This window comes from Myotis nattereri (assembly GCF_964212035.1).
Source record: "Myotis nattereri genome assembly, chromosome: 8".
Lineage (NCBI taxonomy): Eukaryota > Metazoa > Chordata > Mammalia > Chiroptera > Vespertilionidae > Myotis > Myotis nattereri.
The window spans coordinates 75,547,148-75,569,309 of record NC_138083.1 but is presented as its reverse complement, the minus strand read 5'-3'; the positions used below and the strand labels follow the sequence as shown (position 1 = coordinate 75,569,309).

The window sequence follows — 22,162 nt, the reverse complement described above, 5'->3', positions numbered from 1 at the left end:
CAAGCTCCTGACCACCGTGCTCTGCTACCTCTGCTACCATCATTTCTTTGTGGCTCAAAAAAGAAAATGTCTCTTCCATTTAAGGACTGAAAGAAGCCAACAATTCTCCCTACTTTCAGAGTCTCCCCTGAACATCGATGCCTCTTCTCACTGCATCCATGTGCATGGGGAGTCTAGGAGGTCTCACCCCCCGCCCATCCCACCGAGGCCCCATCCCACCAGGAGAGCTGATGACAGCTTGGTATGGGGCACCACAAGACGTACTTGAACCAAGACAATAGCCCATGTTAATTCTGATCTGGTTCTGAACCATAAACATCACTCACTTAGAAATGGGTATTTTTTTAACATGGATATGATGCTTCTGTGATCACTGTCAGCATGCTGAGCACGTGGTGTGAGACCAGACTGCCATTAGGCCCTTTTTCGCGGGGCCTGTCCAAAGGGCTCCCTTGCAAAGTGCTTCCCCAGCATCACTGCGCAGTCCTCCTTTTCATTGTGGCAGAGTTGGCCTCTTCCATCCACATTTTCAGGGCTGTTTCCCTGTTCATTCAACCTTCCTCAGTGAAGAGTTACCAGTAGGCTCCCTCCACATGCAGACTCTTGTCAAGCAAAGATAATCTCATTCCTTCTTCCATGATGGGATTCAATCAGCTCAGCTTAGCAATCCTTGGGAAGTCTCTGCTCACTTGCAAAGGGACCTGGGAATTCCATGGGATATATAGAGAGAGGTTGGCTCTGCAGGACCACCCACACCCACACCTGTCCCTCCACAAGGTGCCGAGGAAAATCGAGCTCCTCTAGGAAGGACTGTGAGCATTCAGAACACTGCGGGGGTGGGGGTGGGGGTGGGGGGTGGAGTGTGTGTGGGGGGAGGTGCGTTATAGGAAATGGGCTTGACCCTCAGGGTGAAAATTCCCAAAGCAAATCAAAGAAACAAGGACCTTTCCTCTCTGTGCAGTGTGCCCAGCAGCACTCCCACAGTAAATCGCTTATCTCTTCCTGAAACATCACACTGGGAAAGGCCACTCGAGCTTTAAAAACATTTACACTTGAAGACAACTGGTTTCAAGGTTCACTGAAGGGGAAAGACGGTGAGTTCTCGGTTTCAGCATTTCCTAGGGCTTTATCCATTCGCATCTTGGCTCACTCCGTTCGTTTCCACTGGGTTATGGCATAAGCTCACCACGTGGCCTTACAATCATCCCCTGACCCTGTGTTAGCGGCAGCGTGGGAATCACCTAGGATCCTTCCTCTCCTTCCTCTGCCTCACCATATGATGCAGCCACTGTCCCACAAGTGATGTCCTGAATCTCATCCCCTCCCCCTACTTGCCACTGTCCCTGCCTGCTGCAAGGTCCCCCCGCCCCCCTCCAACCTCCCCCTCCACCCCTCTGTTCCCCCTCTACCCCCCATCACCCCTGCCCCCCCGCCCCCCCCTTTGCAGTCGGCCCTCCTCCAGGGCACTCTCCTGCTCCTCTGAGCGGCCTTCCTGAAACACAAACCTACCTCACTTACTCTCTTAAAATTCATCAGTATCCCTGTTAAGTTTTAAGAACCAAATCGGCCATTTTCATCCCAATCTAGAAAGTTGCCCAAATTCAATTCAAGAAAATCCAAATCTCCCAAGAAACCTGCCATCTGGTCCCAGTGAATCTTTGAGAAACGGGGAATCCTGCCCGGAAGTCAGAGGGGCTGTGTAAAGTGACCTCCCTCGTGCCTCAATGCCGCAGCCTTTTCTTGGTGGAGATTTTCCCAGTTACAAGCTGACCACCCTTTGTCCCCGGCCCTCTCCCCTATGTGCCTTCCTTGTTCAATATTCAGGAAACCAGAGCCTCTTGGACACGAAATGATAAATCAGAAGCGTGGGCTGTACTCCAATCACACCTACCTCAGGTCACAGCCCTTGTGGGTGAATCCCATTTATAATGAGTCATTTACCATCAGATAAATCTTCCCAAGTAGCTACTTGCCACTCACGGTACCAGTGGTTGTTAACGTGGTGGTTGCGAAATCCTCTCATGTGTTTATGCCAGTGCACACACTTCTCTCCAGGTCATGTCCATATTTATTTGGTAATTACCTTCTTTAATAGAACAATATCTGGGAGAGCTCCAGGGCATGGAGTGACTTCAATAATAACAACACTGAGCTGAGCACACAGTTGGGCTGCCTCTCTTAACTCCCTCCCCAACCCTGTTAAAGAGGTACCATCATCCTGAGTTTGCAGTGGAGGAGACCGCGGCCAAGTCTGGGGAGGAAGCGGGGTCTGTGCCTGCAAAGACCATGCCTGTGCTCTCAACAACCTCAGCTGCCGTACTGCACTGGGCCAAACCTCCAGGGGCCAGGACTAAGCCCGTCACCCAAGTCATAGATTTTGTAGGTTCACACCAATTACGTAACACCTACTACTCTCATAATGTCTTTTGCTTGCAAATCCATTGCTCATTGCCAACTGTTTCCAAGACAGAGCTGGGGGGGGGGGGGGTGGTCTCTTTTTCTGCTATAGACCCTGCAGCTAACAGGGGAATGAATTCTGTGACCCCTGGCAATGAAATCCTGTAGACAAGGCCTCAGACAGACCAGAGAGGACTGCACTGCCTGCAACCCAGCACCCAACTTATCTCCTTCCTGTCAAAATACAGGAAGATGAGCTCACCCACACTACGCGGTTCCATAATTAGGCTGCCCCATTTGTCCACTCGTTCCTGTGGTGGTGGCGAGGTGCCAACACCCTTTCCTACTCCTGCAGAAAACACCACTCTCTCCAATTGCCTCCTTCCAGCTCCCTCCCCTGAGGCTTAGCCCTAGGGCTTGGCTCCCCTCTTTCCACCACCCACTGGGCCACACTAATTGGTGTGCATCAAGTATGATCCTCAAAAAGTGAGGACAGCTCAGCCTCCAATAACTGACAGTAACTGTGGCTTCCTCCCAACCATGAGTTTCTGTTCTCTATACCTCCCTTCCTCCCCCATCACCAAGCTTATGGCTGGTTTGCTGTGTGTAGCTGAAGGCTTGCCCCAGTGCTTCAATGATTGCTCTGACACTTTTGGAGCTCCTCTTTAGGAACCCGTCTGCCGTGCCAGTTTACGAGAAAAACAAGCAAATCAGGATGGTTCTTTCAGGATCAAAGTCAAGCAGTGACTATACTCAACACAGCTCATTAGAATTTCCAAGCTCCAGTAAACATTTGCTCTGCGTGATGTTTTGCTTTCTCAACAAATTTAACTCATCCTCAAAAGAGAAAAAAGCATTACTACTGAGAACATTCTATAGGCTCAGAGACTGGCTCCAGGAGTGTTTGGTTCTGAGTGTGTGCAGGCTCTGGACGAGGGCCATCTGGGGTCAAACCCAGCTGTGCCACTTCCCACCTGTGAGGTCTAAGGCAAGTCCTTTAACCTCTCTCTGCCTCAGTTTCCTCATCTGGAAACTGGGGAAGACACTGCCACCTTCTTCATGGGATTTACAACATGTGTAAAGTTGCCGAGCACAATAGCCAGCACAAAGTAAGGTGCTCCATAACGCTGGCTCCTGCTGTCGCTACTGCTCCTTCTACTTATCTCAGAGGTTGAAAGAACTGTGTTCTCCCAGGACAACACAGGGAGGCTGCGGTTAGAAAGGGGACACACTGTCCTGAGAGAACATGACACCTAACAGCCACACAGGAAAAGACTCACAGACTGGACACGCTAGCAATATATTTTGTGCATACAGCAAGAGGCACCATAAGTTAAATGAAAAGATATTTGAAAGACAGGGAAAAAATATTTGTGACATAGCTGTCAAAGAGTTACTATCTATAATGTACACAGAATACGTAGGTTCTCTCTGCTTTTATATCTGAAAGTTTCCGTATGAAAAACAAAGAGTAGCTATTCATCACTTTAAAAGGACACATCACGCAGGAGACAAATGAGCAGAGAAACAAACAGGCACGACTCAGAAAAGAAAAGGTCAATAGTTGATGAACTAAGTGAAGATGAACAACCTCAGCAGTCATCAAAACTGCAAATGGCAATGCCAAGGCACATGGCACTTTTCAGAATCACAAAACTTCCGAAAACTTGTACCATCCAGTGCTGGTGATGGTGTGGGGAGTGGTCACAGCGGATGGTGGGAGGGCAAACTGGATTAGCCGTTACAGAGAGCAACGTGGTGATTTCAATATTTAAAATGTCTGTGTCCTTGATCTAGAATTCTACTTGTAAAATTCTCTCAAGAAAGAATGCTAACATGTGCACAAACGTGTGTGTGTGTGTGTGTGTGTGTGTGTGTGTGTGTGTCACAGCAAGTTTGGTACTACAGAAAAACGGGAATCAAGCCATAGCAAAATGAATGAAGGTATTTCCATACAATGGAACATGAAGCAATGCTTTTTTTAATGTACTGACATGAAAAATCTAAACTTAATAATATAAAAAGATGGCAACATGCATTTATGAATTACTAATGCCAAGTACACAGTAAATTTGTTTTATACCTACAGATTCACAGGGGGAAAGAGGGGATTGTTTAATAAAATCGTGAAGGATGGGAACTACGAAGCCAGACCTCCTGAACTCTAAAGCCAGCTCCACCGTATATTAGCTGTGGGATTCTGGACAAGACACTTCAGCTCTTCATGCCTCAGTTCCCCCTCCTGTCACATGGAGATAATAATAGTACCTACCTCAATATTCCACTGTGCTGTGGAAACTCATGAGCAACCATCAGCCAAATCCCCTATAGCCAGGATCTCTTCACTCCTTGTTCTAACCCTGAACTTAAGGATGCTGTTCTCTACAGACCTCTCCATAGCATGGTGGGTTCTTCTCTCAGACCCCACATACCCCTCTTTGCCGATTCCAGGCCATTTCCCTCCCAGCTTCCCTCAACAACCCAGGAGAGGGGTTGGCAAGCTACACCGTAGGCCCAATCTGGCCTACCACCTGCTTTTATACAGCCTAGCAGCTAAGAATGGTTTTCACATTTTGAAATGGTTGGGGGGTGAGGGATTTAAAAGAATATTTCATGAAACGTAACGTTCCAATCTCAGCGCCCATAAATAAAGTTTCGCTAGAATGCAGTCATGCTCACTTGCTTACCTGTTGACGGCAACTGCTTTTACAAAGGCAGAATTCAGTTGAGTAGTCGCAACCCATAGCGCTTGGCCTGCAAAGTCTAACATATTTACCATCTGCCCCTTGACCGAGGAAGTATGCTACCCTTGCCGTTGAGGCATGTGGCAGTAGTCTGTACCATCCACTCCCAATCAGCTGCCATCATCAATAACCTGCCAGGTTTCTGTGCCATGTGTACTAAAATACATACAAGCCTGACAGCTGGATGGCACAACTACTAACATCAGTGACTGAAGGAAGTTCGACATTACCTCTACGGGTTGGAATGTTGTGTGGAAATCAACAGGATGAAATGGAAAGTGAATATACTAAGTCCCATGCAATGCTCGTGATCAGAAAGAATGACATACAGAGCAGGACCAAGACCTGGTGTTTGCTGACAGAGGTGAGAACCAGGATGAACAAGAAAATGTTATGGGGAAATTTTATCCATATAATGGAATGCTAAGCAGTAATAGAGCTATAACATTATGGAGCAAATGGAGGTCAGATGACTGTCCTAACAAGCAGAAAAATCCCGGATAGAACAGGGTGCCCTGGGAAGGAGAGAGCCTGAGCCTGGAGTGCACAGGGAGGGCCCTGCTCAGAGCCAGACAACCTTGAAGACTTGTTAGTCCTATGATTATATACTATTACATTTAAACCAGAGACTCTCGTTCTTTTGCTAATTAGATGCTACAAATAAATTTTCTTGGGGAAAAAATGAAAAGTACCAACATTTTTTCTCCCCAAATTTAAGTACAAAGATGAAACACAATCACGAAGATACTTTTAGGTGACAGATGACCAATCAACTCATATCTTATTTGGGAAGTGTTTGATGAGGTTTAGTCTCTATTTCTTCAGAAACCAAAACAAAGCAATATGAATTTTGAGTCTTATCAGTCCTTAGGATTACAGCACACATAGCCTAGCAGGCCTAAGTCTATTTTCTCTTTTTCAACTCTCTTTGAAGTTTTATTATCCTCAATAGGAACACACCAGTAGGACATATAAAATCAAATACCCTCTCTAAAAAGTCAGAAGGGTAAATCTCACTCAATGACTATGTTAAGAATGGTTAGTTGGGAAGTGGTTTTGTCCAATTCAGTCATTGAAAGGCAAAGACCCACAGCTTGGATTTAATCCATGGCTCAGCCCCCTAGTCCTGTGATTCGTCTCAAGGCACCAACCCCGATTGCTTGTTCACTTATAGAGTGAGGATGACACCTGTTCTGTCTAGGACTAGGTCCTTGTGAGAGTTAAATGATGTAATGGTCACATGATGTAGAAGGGCCATCTGAGGGCAGGTTGACATATACATTTTAGGATGTCATGAATCTCTTTCTAGACTCTAACATTTTTATCTTCTTTTCAAAAATGTCAGCATTGGCTGGGTTACAGAGATATAAAATCCTGCCTGAGATTCCTCCTGGGTGGCGTATGAGGACATGTTGCTACAAGTTAGCAGTTCGTCGGGCCAGAACATTCAGGTAGATGGAGAGTAATCTAGGTCAGGCATGCTTCTGTGTCTTTCAGGGTCTACAGAGAATCTAACACAATGGATTACTTGGTACCAAGGTAATGGTACAGATGTTGAGCAGGTGACTAAGCTATGCATGCAGAGATCCTTTCCAACTTTGCTTCTCGCCACCCTTTCCCTCTATCCCACTCTCAGCTCTGCCAAAATCGTGCTGTTGTTTTGGGGCCATGAAGCAAAATCCCTCCAACAGGCCTTATGGATTAAGCCACATCGTAATCATCAACATGTAAAACCTTATCTGCCTAGAGCAGCATCGAACAGACTGTCAAACTACAGCGGGAAGGCTGGGGAGGGTTGGGGGCGGAAGGGGGGAGTAAGAGATCAACCGAAGGACTTGTATGCATGCATATAAGCATAACCAATGGACATAAGACACTGGGGGTAGGGAAGGCCGCAGGAATGTCAAGGGGGGAAAAAAAGGAGACATATGTAATACTCTTTGTAATACTTTAAGCAATAAAACAAAATTTTAAAATAAAAACCTTATCTGCCTTTACAAGCTAGAAAATGTATTTTTCTCAAATAAATGCTACAAAATGTACATGAAAGTAATAATTTCAGTAAAATGAAAAAGCATCCCTGTCGAAAAGACTGAGACAGCAGCTCTGAGAACAGCGTCTGTGGCCTCTCTGTCCCAGATCCCACCCAGCCCAGCGCCTCAAAACTGGGAACGCTGCCCAGGATGGTCCACTCCACTGCCATTACCTATCACAGGGCACTGCTGCCTGAACTCACAACATAGAGACCTCTGAAAAGTGTAACAGCAAGAAACAGAACAGGAACAAACATGACACAAGTCATGTTTACACAAGTAAAAGATCACCAAGTGCTGCTGACAAGGTCTCCTACCTCTTACCCTCAGCATCTTTGGTGGGTTTAATTTCAGCCCATTGTAAACACTTTCCTCTACTCTCTCCACGCTGATTTTTCAAAAGTTAACTAACTAGAAGCAGAGCTAGAGAGAGCTTCAAGGGCCTTTTGAACATTGCCTGAGTTTCTTGAAGATCTTAATCACAAAGTGCAATGTCCACAGTAGATGTTCTTTTTCATCAATCTGTTTAGAAGTTCTGGTATTCTTTTCACTAAAATAGAGCTTGTTGTACACAGACTCTCAGAAACAGAAAAACCTGTAGCTAGAGGCCGATGGTAGAGAAGGGTGTCAACATAGACAGTGCCTTGCACATCACTCCCAGACCAATGCCCTCCTCCACCTGCAAGAGAAGACACCCAATGGCTCATCCGTTAAGTGATTCTGTGAATATCAGACCACTCAGGGCACTTCTCTGTAGCCATGGGGGTGGGTGGTCCCTTAGGCATGGAGAGGAAGAGACATATCTTGATCACTCTCTTATGGTCACCCAACTTATTCTGAGTTTTGTTCTTGTCCACCATGCAGCCTCCTGACCTACTTTTGGCTCCAGGTGGATCTCCATGATGGGGAAAATGCTCCACCCAAATGAAATGAGCAGGGCTTCCACCCTGGGTAGCAAGAAGAGGGGCACGGGCATTAGTGTATCAGCCTAGTGGACCAGGTCGGCATGGACTGGTCCATAGAACCCCATCATCCTAGTAAACTGACAGCATCGGGAAGACAGAACTGGCCCCAGGCCCCAGGGCAGCATGGCCATCCTTTTGCTGCACCTGTGTTTTATGGAACCACTTTCGCATTCCCTTGGCTTTTGTCAAACTTTATATTTTTAATATGCACAATTTCTCATGAAATTGTCAGTCTATCCATTTCTTCCTATCGACTTTCCTCATTCTTTCTTTCTCCCAGCCCAGATGTGAGGTTCCTATGGACAGAGATCACCTCTTTCCAATCACATCTCTTCTTGGCTTCAAACAGTCCTGGCCTATAATAGACACTTAATAAAAATGCTTGCTGTATGACTGACTAAGTGATGGCATTTGTATTTACTGAAACTTTATATGTATATACAATTATATATTTTATATTTATGCACGAATAGATTAAAACTCAGAGATCTGTGCTATTTCACTTAGCCTCAACTATGTATTGTCATGAGTATCTCAAGACTCTCACATTTATGTGGTGGCCTACCATTTATTTCCAGGCCAAAGCTTCGTGTTTTGGATTCTTTTCCATTAGATAAAGCACCGCTTTTAAAAGCAGATGTTAACTTTGATATTAAATGATATAAAAACACAAGTGTGTGAATTAGAGAGTTCATGGGGTTATAAGAACAAATCTGTGCTTGTCACCAGGGCCACCTTGCCCTGGGTAGTCCCGAGGGAATGTGGGCGGTGTTTTAATGGTAGAGAAGAGGCAGGGGAGCAAGGGGTGAGGGTGATAGGCACCTGGGGAGTTGGGGCCTCCCTCCCTCATATCTTTACGCCCTTTTCCAACTGAATGCTTACTTTTCACGGAGATCCTGCACTTGACTGGGCTTGAATCCTGGAGCTGCCTGGGAGCAGGGACTGGTGGGGGCCGACAGGGGACCCCTGACGCTCTGCACTGAGTGCCTGCGGCTGCGCCTGCGGTCCAGGCCCCGCTGCTCGCCCACGCCGCCCCCAGAACACAGGCTGGCCCTCCTCCGGTCCCGACGCCCACTGGGGGGTGGCTCAGCCGTCTCATCACCATCCTCATGCCGCAGTGCCACCTGCAAAAGCAGAGAACACCCAGTGAAGGTCAGACTTCACATCCTTTCATAGCCCCTGGGGTGGCGGGCTGTGCACCTCAGGCTCGTCCTAATGAGAATGTACAGTCTCTCCCCAACCTGCAGCCTCCGCTTTGCAAGGTCCTACAGTCACACCCACCCAAAGCCCAGTCTGCAAACTGAAAGACGCCTGCCACTGTGCATTTCCCAATCAATCGGATACAAAAAGGGCAAACAATGTCCCAAGCAGGTCTGAGGAATGTTCTGTAATCAGATGGCATCTTTACCCTGCAGCCCAGCTTTGCCATTTCTCAGACCCCGGAGGCAGAGGCCCCTCTGAAGCCCAGTGGTTCCTGATGGTTCCTGAGCTTGCTTTCCCAACGAGGGAGCTAAGCAGAGCACAGCAAGGATTCTGCGGGGATGGGAGCCACAGGATCCAGGTGAGGGAATAACCTCACCCACAGATCTTTTTTAAGCCTCACCTGAGGACATGTTGAGAGAGAAACATACATCAATATGAGGGAGAGAAACATCGATAGTTTGCCTCTGACCGGGGATAGAACCTGTAACCAGAAATAGAACCCACAACCTTTTGGTATACAGGATGTTGCTCCAACAAACTGAGCCACCTGGAGACCCATCTGTATCTCCAGCGTCTTTAATTTTTTATGCCTACATTCTCCAAAACTGGACAGTAAGAAGGGCACAAGCTGTCACGGACTAGGCTTTTGTGTACACAGCAAGCTGACTCTGCCATTAACAAACAGGCGTGACCTGTAGCAAATGGCCTGCCCTCTCTCCAGCTCACCAAGTGAGGAAAATAGTATTGCATTGGCAGGTTTGTAATAGGAATAACTTACATTAGGGTTATTTATGTAAAGCAGCTAGAGTAGGGCATTCCCTGTGGCTGGTACTCACTATGACTGTCCTTCCCCAACCTATGTCCTCAGATGAAGGGGCCTGGGATACCCACAAATTCCTCCATCACACAGGATTGGCGGATCAGCCACCTCCAAGCCCAGGTAAGCCAGGCCCCACCAAGGCCAGCAGTCTCTCTGGCTTGGCAACCACGGAGTCCCATAGTCTCACGCCCCCAAAGATGCAAGTGATCCAGCCTTTGGGTGTTCTTAGTCACATTTCACAACTTGGTCCTGATATGAGAATGGAGAAGTAATATAAAGACAGAGAGATAATCACACCATATGGCCTATATCACCCATTCTCAGAAAATCTGGCTACTGCAAAATCAGTGATCCCCTATGCCCACTGTTCATCAAACATGGTGGGCTTGGCTGAGTCAAGGCCAGATGGCCACTCTCGTGCCAGTTCTGAGGAATGAGCACCTGAGACATGGCTGTTTCACAGGACAGCACTCACCCTTTATCAGCCCCATCTCCATCCCCTCCAGCTCCAGCATCTAGAGAAGGTCGATTTAGTGAAAACTCTTGTCTCTATGCTAGGTATATTTTATAACAAACTCTCAGATATAGAAAGGCAATTTAAGACTATTTTGACTTTTTTGTGTCTCTGAATTTACTAACCAGACATCATTTTGGGGGGGTTGAAGTAAAAATTGATATGAGTTCAGAAAAAACTCTGTTGTTATAAAATCTCATTGGAAAGTTTGTTCCTAAGGGTCCCCTGTCTGGTTTAACTGGAAGAACTAAGAAATGATGCATTTGGTTAATCACATTTATCATCTCAACTTTAACGCTCTAAATGGCATTCTCTGGGGAAAGTTTGAAGATGATTATGTACCAAACCAAGGACAGTGTTTTTAAATATTAAATAGTTCCTGTCAATTACTTTTTCTTCATTTTGAGATAAAAATTCTAGACCATTTGAACTTATTCTGACCTGGGTATTGACTCTGCTTCTTATTAAGCACACATTTGGAATAATAAGATTAGGGGCTAGAGTAGAGTTCAGATAGTTCTAATTCCTTGTCTAACCTCAGAGATCCAAAGATCAAATAGCATTCGGCTCCCAGTTCCCTGCGTGAATGAAGTGAAACCCAGTTCAACTGCCTTTTGTCAAGGAAGGTAGAGACAATCAGAGAGTTTAAATGGAAAAAAAAATCTGGAAAAATTATCAAAGCAACACCATAAAGTGGAATTCAATGGGGGCCTCTCTAAGTTCAGATCCTCAACAATACATCCATTTCCTTAAAACAAGAGGAGTGCATGGAGGGGTGGGAGGGGCAGAGCTTGGGCTTGGCAGTCAGGAACAAAACATGAAATTGGTGCTGATGTTCGCTCATGGTTTTGTTTTTACAAGATAATTCCTAGACTCACCAGTGTCTGCTGATGACAGGAAGAGAGATTTTACATTTACATTAGGGCTATAGTGACAGTTCCAAATTCTTTTGGTTCTAGGGAGCCCTACAGATTAGAGGCAAGAAACCTAAGAGCCAGAAAACACCTGGAGAGGACAGAACTCACTATGAGACATATTCAGAGCCTGTGGTGTGGAATCTAGTTAATTCTAAGTGCAGCAAGCGTCCTCCATGGGTGAGAGCAACCCTGTCCTGGAAGATCCTTACTCTCACCCAAATGATGCAGTGATTCATTTGCTGGACCCCTTCTCACTCTTTTAATTAACTGTGGAACACTGTAAACTAAAACCCAGATGAGGAGCAAGCAGATTCCAGAATTGAGCACCGACTGCTCGTACTCCCTGCCCCACCCCACTGAGAAAGCAGGTAGGAGCAGTTCAAGGTGGTATCTGTGACAACTCTCACCAGCCCTTGAGGCTACTAAATGACCTGAGCATTCTTTCTAATGTTTTATTGTGGAAATGTTCAAAAGCACACTAAGTATGTTGAAGAGTATAAAGACTGTGATGTGCTCATCACCTGTGATAGCTCAACAGTGATCAACTCCTGGCCAATCTTGTCTCATTTACACCCCATACCCTGTGGGCCCCAACCCTACAGAGCCAGTTTTTCTTTAGAGGTAAATCCACAATTATATCATTTCATTTGTAAACATTTCCATATAATAACCAAAAGATTAGGATTTCTAAAAACCATAACCACTATTCTCTTAATTTCTTAATATTTAACAATCTCAACATTCCAGATGGAGGCCAAAAGCTATTAGCATTTCTTTGAGTTGGTATTGTTACACTACTACTAACATCCATGACTGGCAGCCATCTTTATATAACAGATGTGAGCCTTTTCCATATTGCTATTCCACATTTTCGTTTTAATTCATATGCACACAACTTAATTGAGCTTTTAAGTGAAGTTGATGCCAGTCCTGGTACAATTTCAAAAAGGAACTAAATGTCCTGGCTGGTTTGGCTCAATGGATAGAGCATCAGCCTGTGGAATGAAGGGTCCCCCGGTGTGATTCTGGTCAAGGGCACACACTGGGGTTGCAGGCTCAATCCCCAGTAGGGGGCATGTAGGAGGCAGCCGATGAATGATTCTCTCTCATCATTGATTTTTCTATCTCGCCCTCTCCCTTCTTCTCTGAAATCAATAAAAATATATTAAAAAGAAAAACAAAAAGGAACTAAGCTGCTGACAGGTTGTGGCAGACCATAACAGTGCTAGGCTCCCAGAGAATAGCACTTATCCTTGTGTAGCCCCCTCCTACACTGAGTCCAGGATTATCCACGTGACTTCCTTTGGCCAATGGGACATCAGCAAATGTGATGCAAACAGAGGCTTGAAAAGTATTGGTGTTAAAATGCAGCTATCATATGAAGAGGTGTAGGCTAGCCTGGCCCAGCCAACAGCCAGCATCAAATGCCAAACCAGGTTCATCAGGCCATAGACTCTTAGCCCCAGTCCAGCCATCAGATGACTGCAGTTGCATGAGAATCTCTCAGTTGGACCAGGTCTGAATTTCTGACCCACAGAACCATAAACAACACTTGCTGTTTCGGGCTATGAAGTTTTTGGCATATTTGTTATGCCCAAGAGCTAACTGATAGACATTTTTTATCCCCTACAACAAAGAAGGATCTTAAGAGGTTAACCTAATAGTCAATTATTTCTAAAAGTACCATTTACCCCTCACCCCCAAAGTCTCCAGCCTTAAGATGCCTTTCCCATTACTAGGACTGCATTTTGAGAATTGAAAGTTAGAACACATAATCTGACAAAAGATTTCTTTTTATTTTGATTTGTGAATTTACGTATTTGTAAAATTATATAAAGCTATAAAAATTCAAGTGAATGAAACATCGATTAAATCACCTTTCTGAAATGGAATTAAATTACATGGAATTGGGCCTGTCCCCAGAATGTCCAGGACATATGGTCACCAGATATCTTCCACTATTAGGAAGAATTCTAGAAGCCCAACCAAGTTTTCTTTAATTGCTTACAAACATTCATAGAGGAAAATATTGGCTTTGCTTACAGGCCTTCTTGCTGCCCTGTGTATACTGAATGTAGTTGTCCTGAGGCAATAAATTTTTTTTTTAACTGCATTAGCTTTCAGAACAAAATAAAAATCCTGGCTTCACCTGGTATATACAGCACTCAGTTGTCACCTTGAGTTAGTACTCAGGGCATCTTCCCTCTAAGGTTAGCTGCTTTCTGATTAAATCATGCCCTTCCTTCAACCCAGCATCTGACAAACACCTTGTCATAGACATGTGATATTAAAAGAGACGTTTGAGCACTTACTGAACTTCTACTCTGGGCAGGTGTGCTGCTGTGTACTGGAGCTAGAGAGAGGAATGAGACATCTGACGTAGAGTAGCTCAAAGGGAAACAGACAAGCAAGTACTGGTACATCCTGAGGACTGTTCAGTCCAGGGTGTGAACATAAGCTAGTGCTCTTCCCTGGGTTAGAAACAATGTGTAGGGGATAAGCAGCAGGGACCCCTTTTACCTTGCCAAGGAAACCCCATGGATGCAAGACACCTGAGGTGACTCCCACAGGAGGAGCACGCATTTGCTAACTTGAGAACTGGAAGGAAGAATACTCTCCAGGTGCAGAAAAGAGAATGGGTCAAGAGAAGGTCTCCAAAGACCTGTCTTTCACATTCGAGAAAGAGGAAATATTGAACATGGCTGCAACTTCAGACATTTAGGAATGGCAAAAGGAAAGGCCACATGGGTATGAGGCCACAGACTGTGTAGGCCCTTGTACTAACTCAAGCAGTTTGGGCTATGTCCTGCTGGCCATGAAAAAGGGTTTCATTTATTCACTCACATATCCATTCATTCACTCAATATTGTTTGTTTTCTTCAACAGAAATGACATAGTCAGATATGACTCTCAGGGGGATCACCTTGTTTTCAGCTGCAGGGAGTTAGGAAGAAGGAGAGAGCAGAGAAGGCCCCATGGGATGTAGCACCTGCAGGATGCCAACCTCGCCAGCCTCTGCTTTTGCTGCTCTCCCAGGCCTTACCCTCCAGTCACACCAATCTCCTTTAGACTCTTCACACCTGCCAAGCTGGATTCTCCTCCAGTGCCCTTCTCTACGACACTGTCTCTTTAGGCTGTCATCTCAGATGGGCCTTCCTCATCCACACCTCAGTTTCTCACCCCACCTCATCCTCTTTTCTTCATGCTCACAATCTCAGATTCTCAGCTTATTCATGTACTTGGTCACTGTCTGCACCCCATCAGAATAAGTGCTCCTTTAGGACAGTGGCCTTGACTGACTAGGTGGCTGCTGTGTCCCGGGGCCTAGAGTAGTTAATTGTGTGTATCAAGTTGATTGGGTCACAGGATGCCCAGACATTTGGTCAAACAATGCTCTGGACAGGTCTGTGCGGGGGTTCTCAATGAGATTAACATTCAAAGTGCTTAAACGGAGTAAAATGACTGCCCTCCCTGGCATGGGGGGCCTGTTTCAGGCCAGTGAAGACCTGAGGGGAACACAGGCTGAGCAAGAGAGAATTCGTTTTTTCTGCCCAAGGGTTTTAAGCTGGGACAGTGTTTCTTCCTGCCTCTGCACTCCAAGAGGAACTTACATCACTGGCTCTCCTGGGTCTCAGACCTTCAGACCTCACGCCACCCAAGAGGAAACATGTCTCCAGATTCTGTCCCCCACTGGCCATGGAAGGAAACTGGGATGAGGAGGCTTAGCAACAAGGAATGTAATTTGCTCCTCACAAAATGTGCTCCAACCTTCATTTAGAGTCCAGACAATAGTCACATCAGATCAATAACTTGAATAACAGGGGGCATTTGGCCCACTGGGATCAATTAGGGCTCAAGTCAACAGGCCATTAAGCTATGATGCACAGCCCAAAGCAGGGCCTGCTTCATAGGCATGTGTACAGGACTCCAAGGGCTCTGCTTTCACCATCTTGAAATTCTTATTAATTTTAACTTTAAATTTGGTTTTGTAAGTAAAGTCCAGTAGGACGATGGAGCAGGTGCATGCTGGAGGAAGTAGGCGCAATATGCATGTCTGCCATTCCACACACCCATAAGCATAGAGTTCTGGTAGACCCTGATACATGGGCGTTCAGTGAGACGACAAGTGAGTACAAGGTGAGTGTGTCACACCTCTGAATGGCTAAGCAGAGTCACTGACAGCCCCAGAGGCCATGCTTTCCATTAAAACCAGAACTTGCTTTAAATGAGAGAGATGGTAATGCAAAGGTTCTATCCTACCCTTTCTCAACAGTGTTACTTTCCCATATTAGCCAACCTCTTATGCTGAAATGATAACATATAAAAAAAATGAGAAGATAGGACAGCCCATAGCCCACAGTTCGTTTTCCTTCTAGCCTTCCTTAGTCATCAGTGAATTGAAGATAGAGTGTTGACAAAATGAGCACATACCAAGAAATGAAATAAAAATAGCTGAGCTAGTTTTCATAGTTCTTCCCTGTTCCGGTAAGAACAAAATACCTGTGCATGCAGGAGGGGCAGACTCCACATTCTGCTGATTCTGCACACAGGCTAGAAGCTCTTATAATTGCATTGTCAACGGGCAGTGCACAATATCAATGAACAGTAAAACTCCTGCTGATGCTTTAAAATGTTAACTTTCCTGTCCTTACAATGACATTAACAGCAAATAAAAAGACACCATAACAAGGTGAGGACCAGTGAAGAAAGTAAAAAAGATGTTTAGTATTTTTAACAGCAGTATTCCCCCTTTCATTTTTATTTTGCCCTACAAATTATGTAGCAGGCCCTGCCTGAAGTTAAACCCCTACTCAGTGTAAGAACTCTCTCTCTCTCTCTCTCTCTCTCTCTCTCTCTCTCTTCCTCACCCTGAATAAAAGTACTGCTGGTAGGATGCATGTTCTTTAACTTAAAATAGCAATAAATAAATAAATAAATAAATAAATAAATAAATAAGCAAGTTACCAAGTTTCTGCTAGATCAGCTCTGCAACACACTTGGAAACACAGGTCTAGAGTATGTTGACCTTGGCCTCTGACATTTGTCCAAGCTGGGAGATGCCTTACAAAAGGCATGTTCTGTTACCTCATAAATGTTCAACTGCTCCACTAAGTCCAGGTCAGTCCCTTTCTTGTTCAAGTGCCGCTGGGACACGGCCGCAATGCCCAGCTCCTCCAGGCAGTCCACCACGTCGTAGAAGGTATCTTGGTCTGGCAATCCTGACAACGTCTGGATGGAGAAAGAATAGGACACAGACATGTCTTAGGGAACTGTCTCAAGGCCCTCAGAGCATTGTTATACATGGTAGCCAGTGACCGTGATTATAACATTATGGGGGCAAAGGAAGACAGATAGCAAGTTCAGTTGAGAAAAACATTCTGTGGTGTAAGCAGCATGAACCCCAAGATCCCACCCCGTTAGTCAGGTACTCTGTACTCCCTCTCCTTGAGTATAGGCAGAACACTCCCATGCCTGGGTTCCATTACATGGCAAGGGTGACAGAACTTTACAGATGTCATGAAGGTCTCAAATCAGATGATTCTGAGTTCATCAACGGGGAGATTAGCCTGGGAGATCACCTCACCTAATCAGGTGAGCCATTTAGAGTGGGCTGAGGCCTTTCCTGAGCTCAGTGTAGGAGAATGATTATCCTGCTGGCTCCGAAACAGCAGCAAGCCACCATGAGTCCTACAGCTGCAAGGAAGTGAGCTCTGCCAACAACCACAAAGCTTGGAGGAGGACCCCAGGCCTCAGATGGGACTCCAGCCCCAGTCAACACCTTGACAGCAGCTTGTGAGGCTCTGAGCAGAGGACCAGGCAGGCTGTGCTGGACCCCATCCCATGGAAACTGTGAGGTGATAAATCTGTGCTGTTGTAAGCTGCTAAGTTTGTAGTAATTGGTTACACGGCAATAGAAAACCAACATAGTCAGTGACCGGCAACTCCTGTTAAGATCAATCTACTGCCCTAGATGGTTTGGCTTAGTGGATAGAGCGTTGGCCTATGGACTGAAGTGTCCTGGTTTCGATTCCGGTCAAGGGCACATGTCCAGGTTTCAAGTTTGATCCCCAGTAGGGGGCATGCAGGAGGCAGCCGATCAGTGATTCTCTCTCATCATTGATGCTTCTACCTCTCCCTCCCTCTCTCTTCCTCTCTGAAATCAATACAAATATATTTTTAAAAAATCAATCTACCAACAGCTGGAGTGATAACAATGTAATGGTTCTCCTTTCTTTGGTCTGTGAAATTTGGGAAAACATGAGAAATTCCAAAGCAGCAACCTAGAGACAAATAAATACATAAATAACCCAGGAAAGAAACAGCCGACTTCTCTGAATTCTACCTCTCTTACAAGAAGGATGATCTCAGACCAGGCCTCAGTTTAGCACTGTAAAGACCTTTAGCCCAACTGGTGTGGCTTAGTGGTTGAGCATTGACTCATGAACCAGGAGGTCACGGTTCGATTGTTTGATTCCCGGTCAGGGCACATGCCCAGGTTGTGGAATCCATCCCTAGTAGGGGGCATGGAAGAGGCAGCTGATCAATGATTCTCTCTTTCTCTCTCTCTCTCTCTCTCTCTCTCTCTCTCCCTCGCTCTCTCTGCAATCAATAAAAATAAATATTTAGAAAAAAAAAAAGAGCTGGAAGGACTGTTGAGGTGACTTACTACAAGTCTTTTATCTTATGAATGAGGGAGATAAAGACCTGGAGGGAAGGAGTTAGCCTGAGGGAAGTTACTGAAGGCCTAGGACAAACTTCTCTCAGAGCTGTTATTCTCATCTCTTCACACACTCATGCCTTCTACACAAGTCATTCTGGCCTTCAGTTTCAGACACAGACCTTTAGTCCCTATTTATTTCACTACCTTTGCATTTCTAAGAACCCTGCATATACATTTCAAAATTATTGTAAACATGGCGACTGCCCCAAGAGAAAAAAACCAGTACTTTCCTAATGCTCTTTCCACAACACCACTTCCCTAACACTTCTAGTTTGGGGTTATTAATATTGGAACAAATGTCTTTATTCATAATGCAAACAAAGTCTTTTTCCTTCCCAGGCTGAGCCAAGAGGACACGACTCACTGTTACTGAGATCAGAAATGAATGAGAAATAACTGAGATCCAGTTCATTCGTCAGGTGCCCCAGCGAGGCCAAGGAGCAGGGGGCTGTGAACCAGATGAAGCTATAATCAATGGTGCACGCACCTGAGTGGCCAGGTGTGCCAGTGCGCGCCAGTGTCTGCAGGCGCCAGGCCAGGCAGTCCCTGAGGCATCAGCAGGCACACTAGCCCACTGGACGGCCTGGCTCCCAAAGCTACCTGAAAAAGTGGGCACCTGCTCAAAGAAGGCTACCATCAGAACAAGCCCATCCTTTGGGTTCAGTCTCTAGAACTTGGTTAGAGGATGAGGAGGTGGAAATGGCAACACCAAGGCCAGGGCAGGGCTGATGGCTGACTGTGCCAAACACACAGTTGGAGGAATGCGATGAGTTGATGTTTGGTGTCGGATTGAAAGCTTTCTATACAACAGTGCGGGGCCAGGATGAGGCACCGAGAGAGGCCTCTGGCAGTGTCCTCATCTCTCTGGTCCCCTCCTTCTTTCCTTTTTCCCTACTGAGTTCTGCTCAGAAGTTTCCAGGGGGTTGAATTCCTTGATCTAATCCCCATCCCTCTAGCAGGCCCAACCATGATTGGTTGGGAAGATTACTATCAAATAATTAAACAAATAGGTCTATGGAACCAAACAGGCTCACAGAGCCTTGGCTCTAAAACAGGCCCAGAACTGAGTGTATTAAGAGGTCTGTGGTCATTTCCTGTGAAAATATGGGTTTGAGCCAAGCCTGCGTTCCTTGCCTTTCATGTGTGGCTGTGGCTACACGGGAGGCAGCTTTCGCCACAAACACATACAGCTTCTTTCTCCGCCTGCACGGGAGGGGACTGTACATCTTAGAAACACATTCACCTATTTTCAGCTATTCTCTAACGTGCTGGGCCATTTTGCCATACAGCCACCTCTCCCCGACCCTGCCCTCTCAGCTCTCCCCTGACACCTCACTGCCACAGCGCCTCCTTCTGGCAAAGGTGGCAGCTCCAGAACTGTTTGCGAGGAAAACATCTCCTGCCGCCTTCACCCTCAGGTGACACCTCACGGCCTGCTTCCTGCTTCCTCTCAGATCTTGTCTTCCAGACCTCCTGACAACTAGATCTTGACAGGCACCTAACAGACATTTTGTTTTCATCTCCAGGGGTTTTCACTGATTCCATCTGATCTTTCTCGTAGGATAAAGCCAGTGTGGCCAAAGCCTACAGACGTTTGTAGCAGCATTATTGGTGAAAACCAAAAGCTACACACACCCCAATCTCCTTCAGTGGAGGGGAGAGATAAGCAAACTGTGGAGTATCTACAATGCACATGCCCAGGAGCAGGAAGGAGAGAGCTGTCAGTCCAGCCAGTATCAGATAAACCTCGCCCACTGAGAGAAGACAGCCTCAAAGGGATACAGCCCATCTGATCCCATGTAATATTCCTGAAATAACAACACTATCGTGATAGAGAATAAACCAGGGTTTGTCAGGGGCATGAACGGGGACCAGGATGTCATTATAACAATAGAGAGGTTTGCGGGGAGATGTGCTCGATCCTAATTATGAAGGCCATCCACAACTGTGTATGTGTTAAAACATATACAGCTAAATACCAAAGGGAAAAAGCCAATGTTCTGTATGACAATTTAAAAACAATAAAATAAAATATAAAAACATAGGCAAATGCTAAGCATGAATCCCATCTAGGTTACCTTCCCCTTGGCCCTGCTAGAGCAGCACCCCTGCCTGGGCTCCCTGACATCTTCCTTCCCCAACACTCCAGCCAGCCCCACGGTAACACCCCTATTGCTCAGGCCCTCACCTGACTCATCCTATTCTATGAGGTGGCCAGTATCTGCCCCCCTGAGGGAATTTCAGCTGGATCAGGAGAGAACACTAACCTTGGCTCTTGAGCTTAATTTTTTCTGGAAGGCTGTTTGAGAAACAATTTGTTCAAAAATCGAATGATTTTTTTTCCCCATTAGAAAAAATATAAATTGAATTAATCCTTTCCAGACCCCCAAATGATTTCTTTCTTTAATCTTTCTTATATGCAGTACATGTCTAATGTACTTTTAAATCTATAAACAACACTTCTTAAATTTAACGAACCACCCCCTACCAGCCTTAAAGGAATCACATTCAGCACTCATTCCAGGGGGTGTCTCTCAGGAGGTCAGCAGGAAGCATCTTCGCTTTTTCACATGTCACTGCCTCTGAAATGCTGCCACTGGCTAACTGCTTTTCCTTTACCCAAATCAACAATATCTTTTCTGCCTCTTTAATTGCCCTTCACACCTTAGCAGCCCTAGCACTCTTAATAGCCTCTTTATGTTTTAAAATTGTGCTAATCATGCACTTGCCAGCAACAAAAGCACCACACACACACACACACACACACACACACACACACACACATTCACAGCACAATTTCCTGAGATGTTAACAAGGCAAGGCTTAGCTGAAAACTGACTCATACTGGTGCATTCTCTCCTTTGTTTGTGGCCTAAGAGAAGTTAACCCAGACATTTTTTCCGTGAACAACTTGGCTGAGAACCAAATTGTTCAAGATGGGAGACTTTCGAGAACCAAGGTTTGACTGTATATAACTTCAGCTTGCAGGGTAAAAAATAGTTTCTGAAACCCCTCAATCTTTTGACAACATGGGTGGAAGGTGGGGGGAGTATGGAGGGGGATTAGTCTGGATCTTGGAAAACCCCCATCATGCCCCAGTTTAACAAAGGGAGACTTCAGTCTCAGAACCATGAGCAGGCTAGAATTTAGTTCCCTTGTTTTGTCATAAAACTGTTAACTTTTTGAATTCTGTGTCATTAGGACATCTTTTACTCTATTGAAACAAAAGTTAGAAACCCACTATAATAATTTCCTAGATTTCAGAGTGTAAATTTTTTCCAGAACCACGTAACATTTCACTGCATTGTTTTGCTTGGGATCTTAGAGGATTTTACTCACTGGGGCAATAAACATGACTAAAACTCAACAACAGAAAACAAACCCAGCGTGGGTGCCAGCTGTCTGCTGACCTTTTTGAGGAAAAGATGACATTTGGAGTAATGTCCTGGGGACCTGCCTGGACTTCCTCTGGGCCAGAACTAACAAAAGATGAGACAGAACTGCCAGAAGAGAAAGAGTAAGCGAGGAATTCCTGGACATTAAATGCCGTCGGATGCCAAGGAGAGTCTGACACGCACTGGGTCCGTGCCAGGGATTGGCAGCAGAATGGCCACACCATGCGAACGCTGCCAGGGCCATCAGAACAGCTGGGCATGGCCGCCACCAATAAAACGGATAGCATTACAGTGGAAAACACTGAGCAAGAGAGAAAATTCCATTTTTGCTGAACTCAGTGTTTTCCAAAACAATGTCAGTGACTGAAGATGACAGGAAATTGATGACCTTAATCTTTAAAACCCAACAGAAAATTGCTTTAAAATTGCATGGTAAAATAAGCTCACAGATTT

General features: G+C 45.5%; 1 protein-coding gene across 1 annotated transcript in view; it reads right to left on the bottom strand.

The window, feature by feature from the left end:
- Positions 1 to 22,162, bottom strand: part of FHOD3 (formin homology 2 domain containing 3) — a 383,665-nt gene that overhangs the window by 109,279 nt on the left and 252,224 nt on the right. Inside the window, exons 9-10 of the mRNA XM_081097145.1 lie at positions 16,679 to 16,822; positions 9,022 to 9,263 (exon numbers count right to left, since the gene is read on the bottom strand). Of these exons, the coding sequence (XP_080953271.1) occupies positions 9,022 to 9,263; positions 16,679 to 16,822 (386 nt within the window). The remainder of the gene's footprint in view (positions 1 to 9,021; positions 9,264 to 16,678; positions 16,823 to 22,162) is intronic.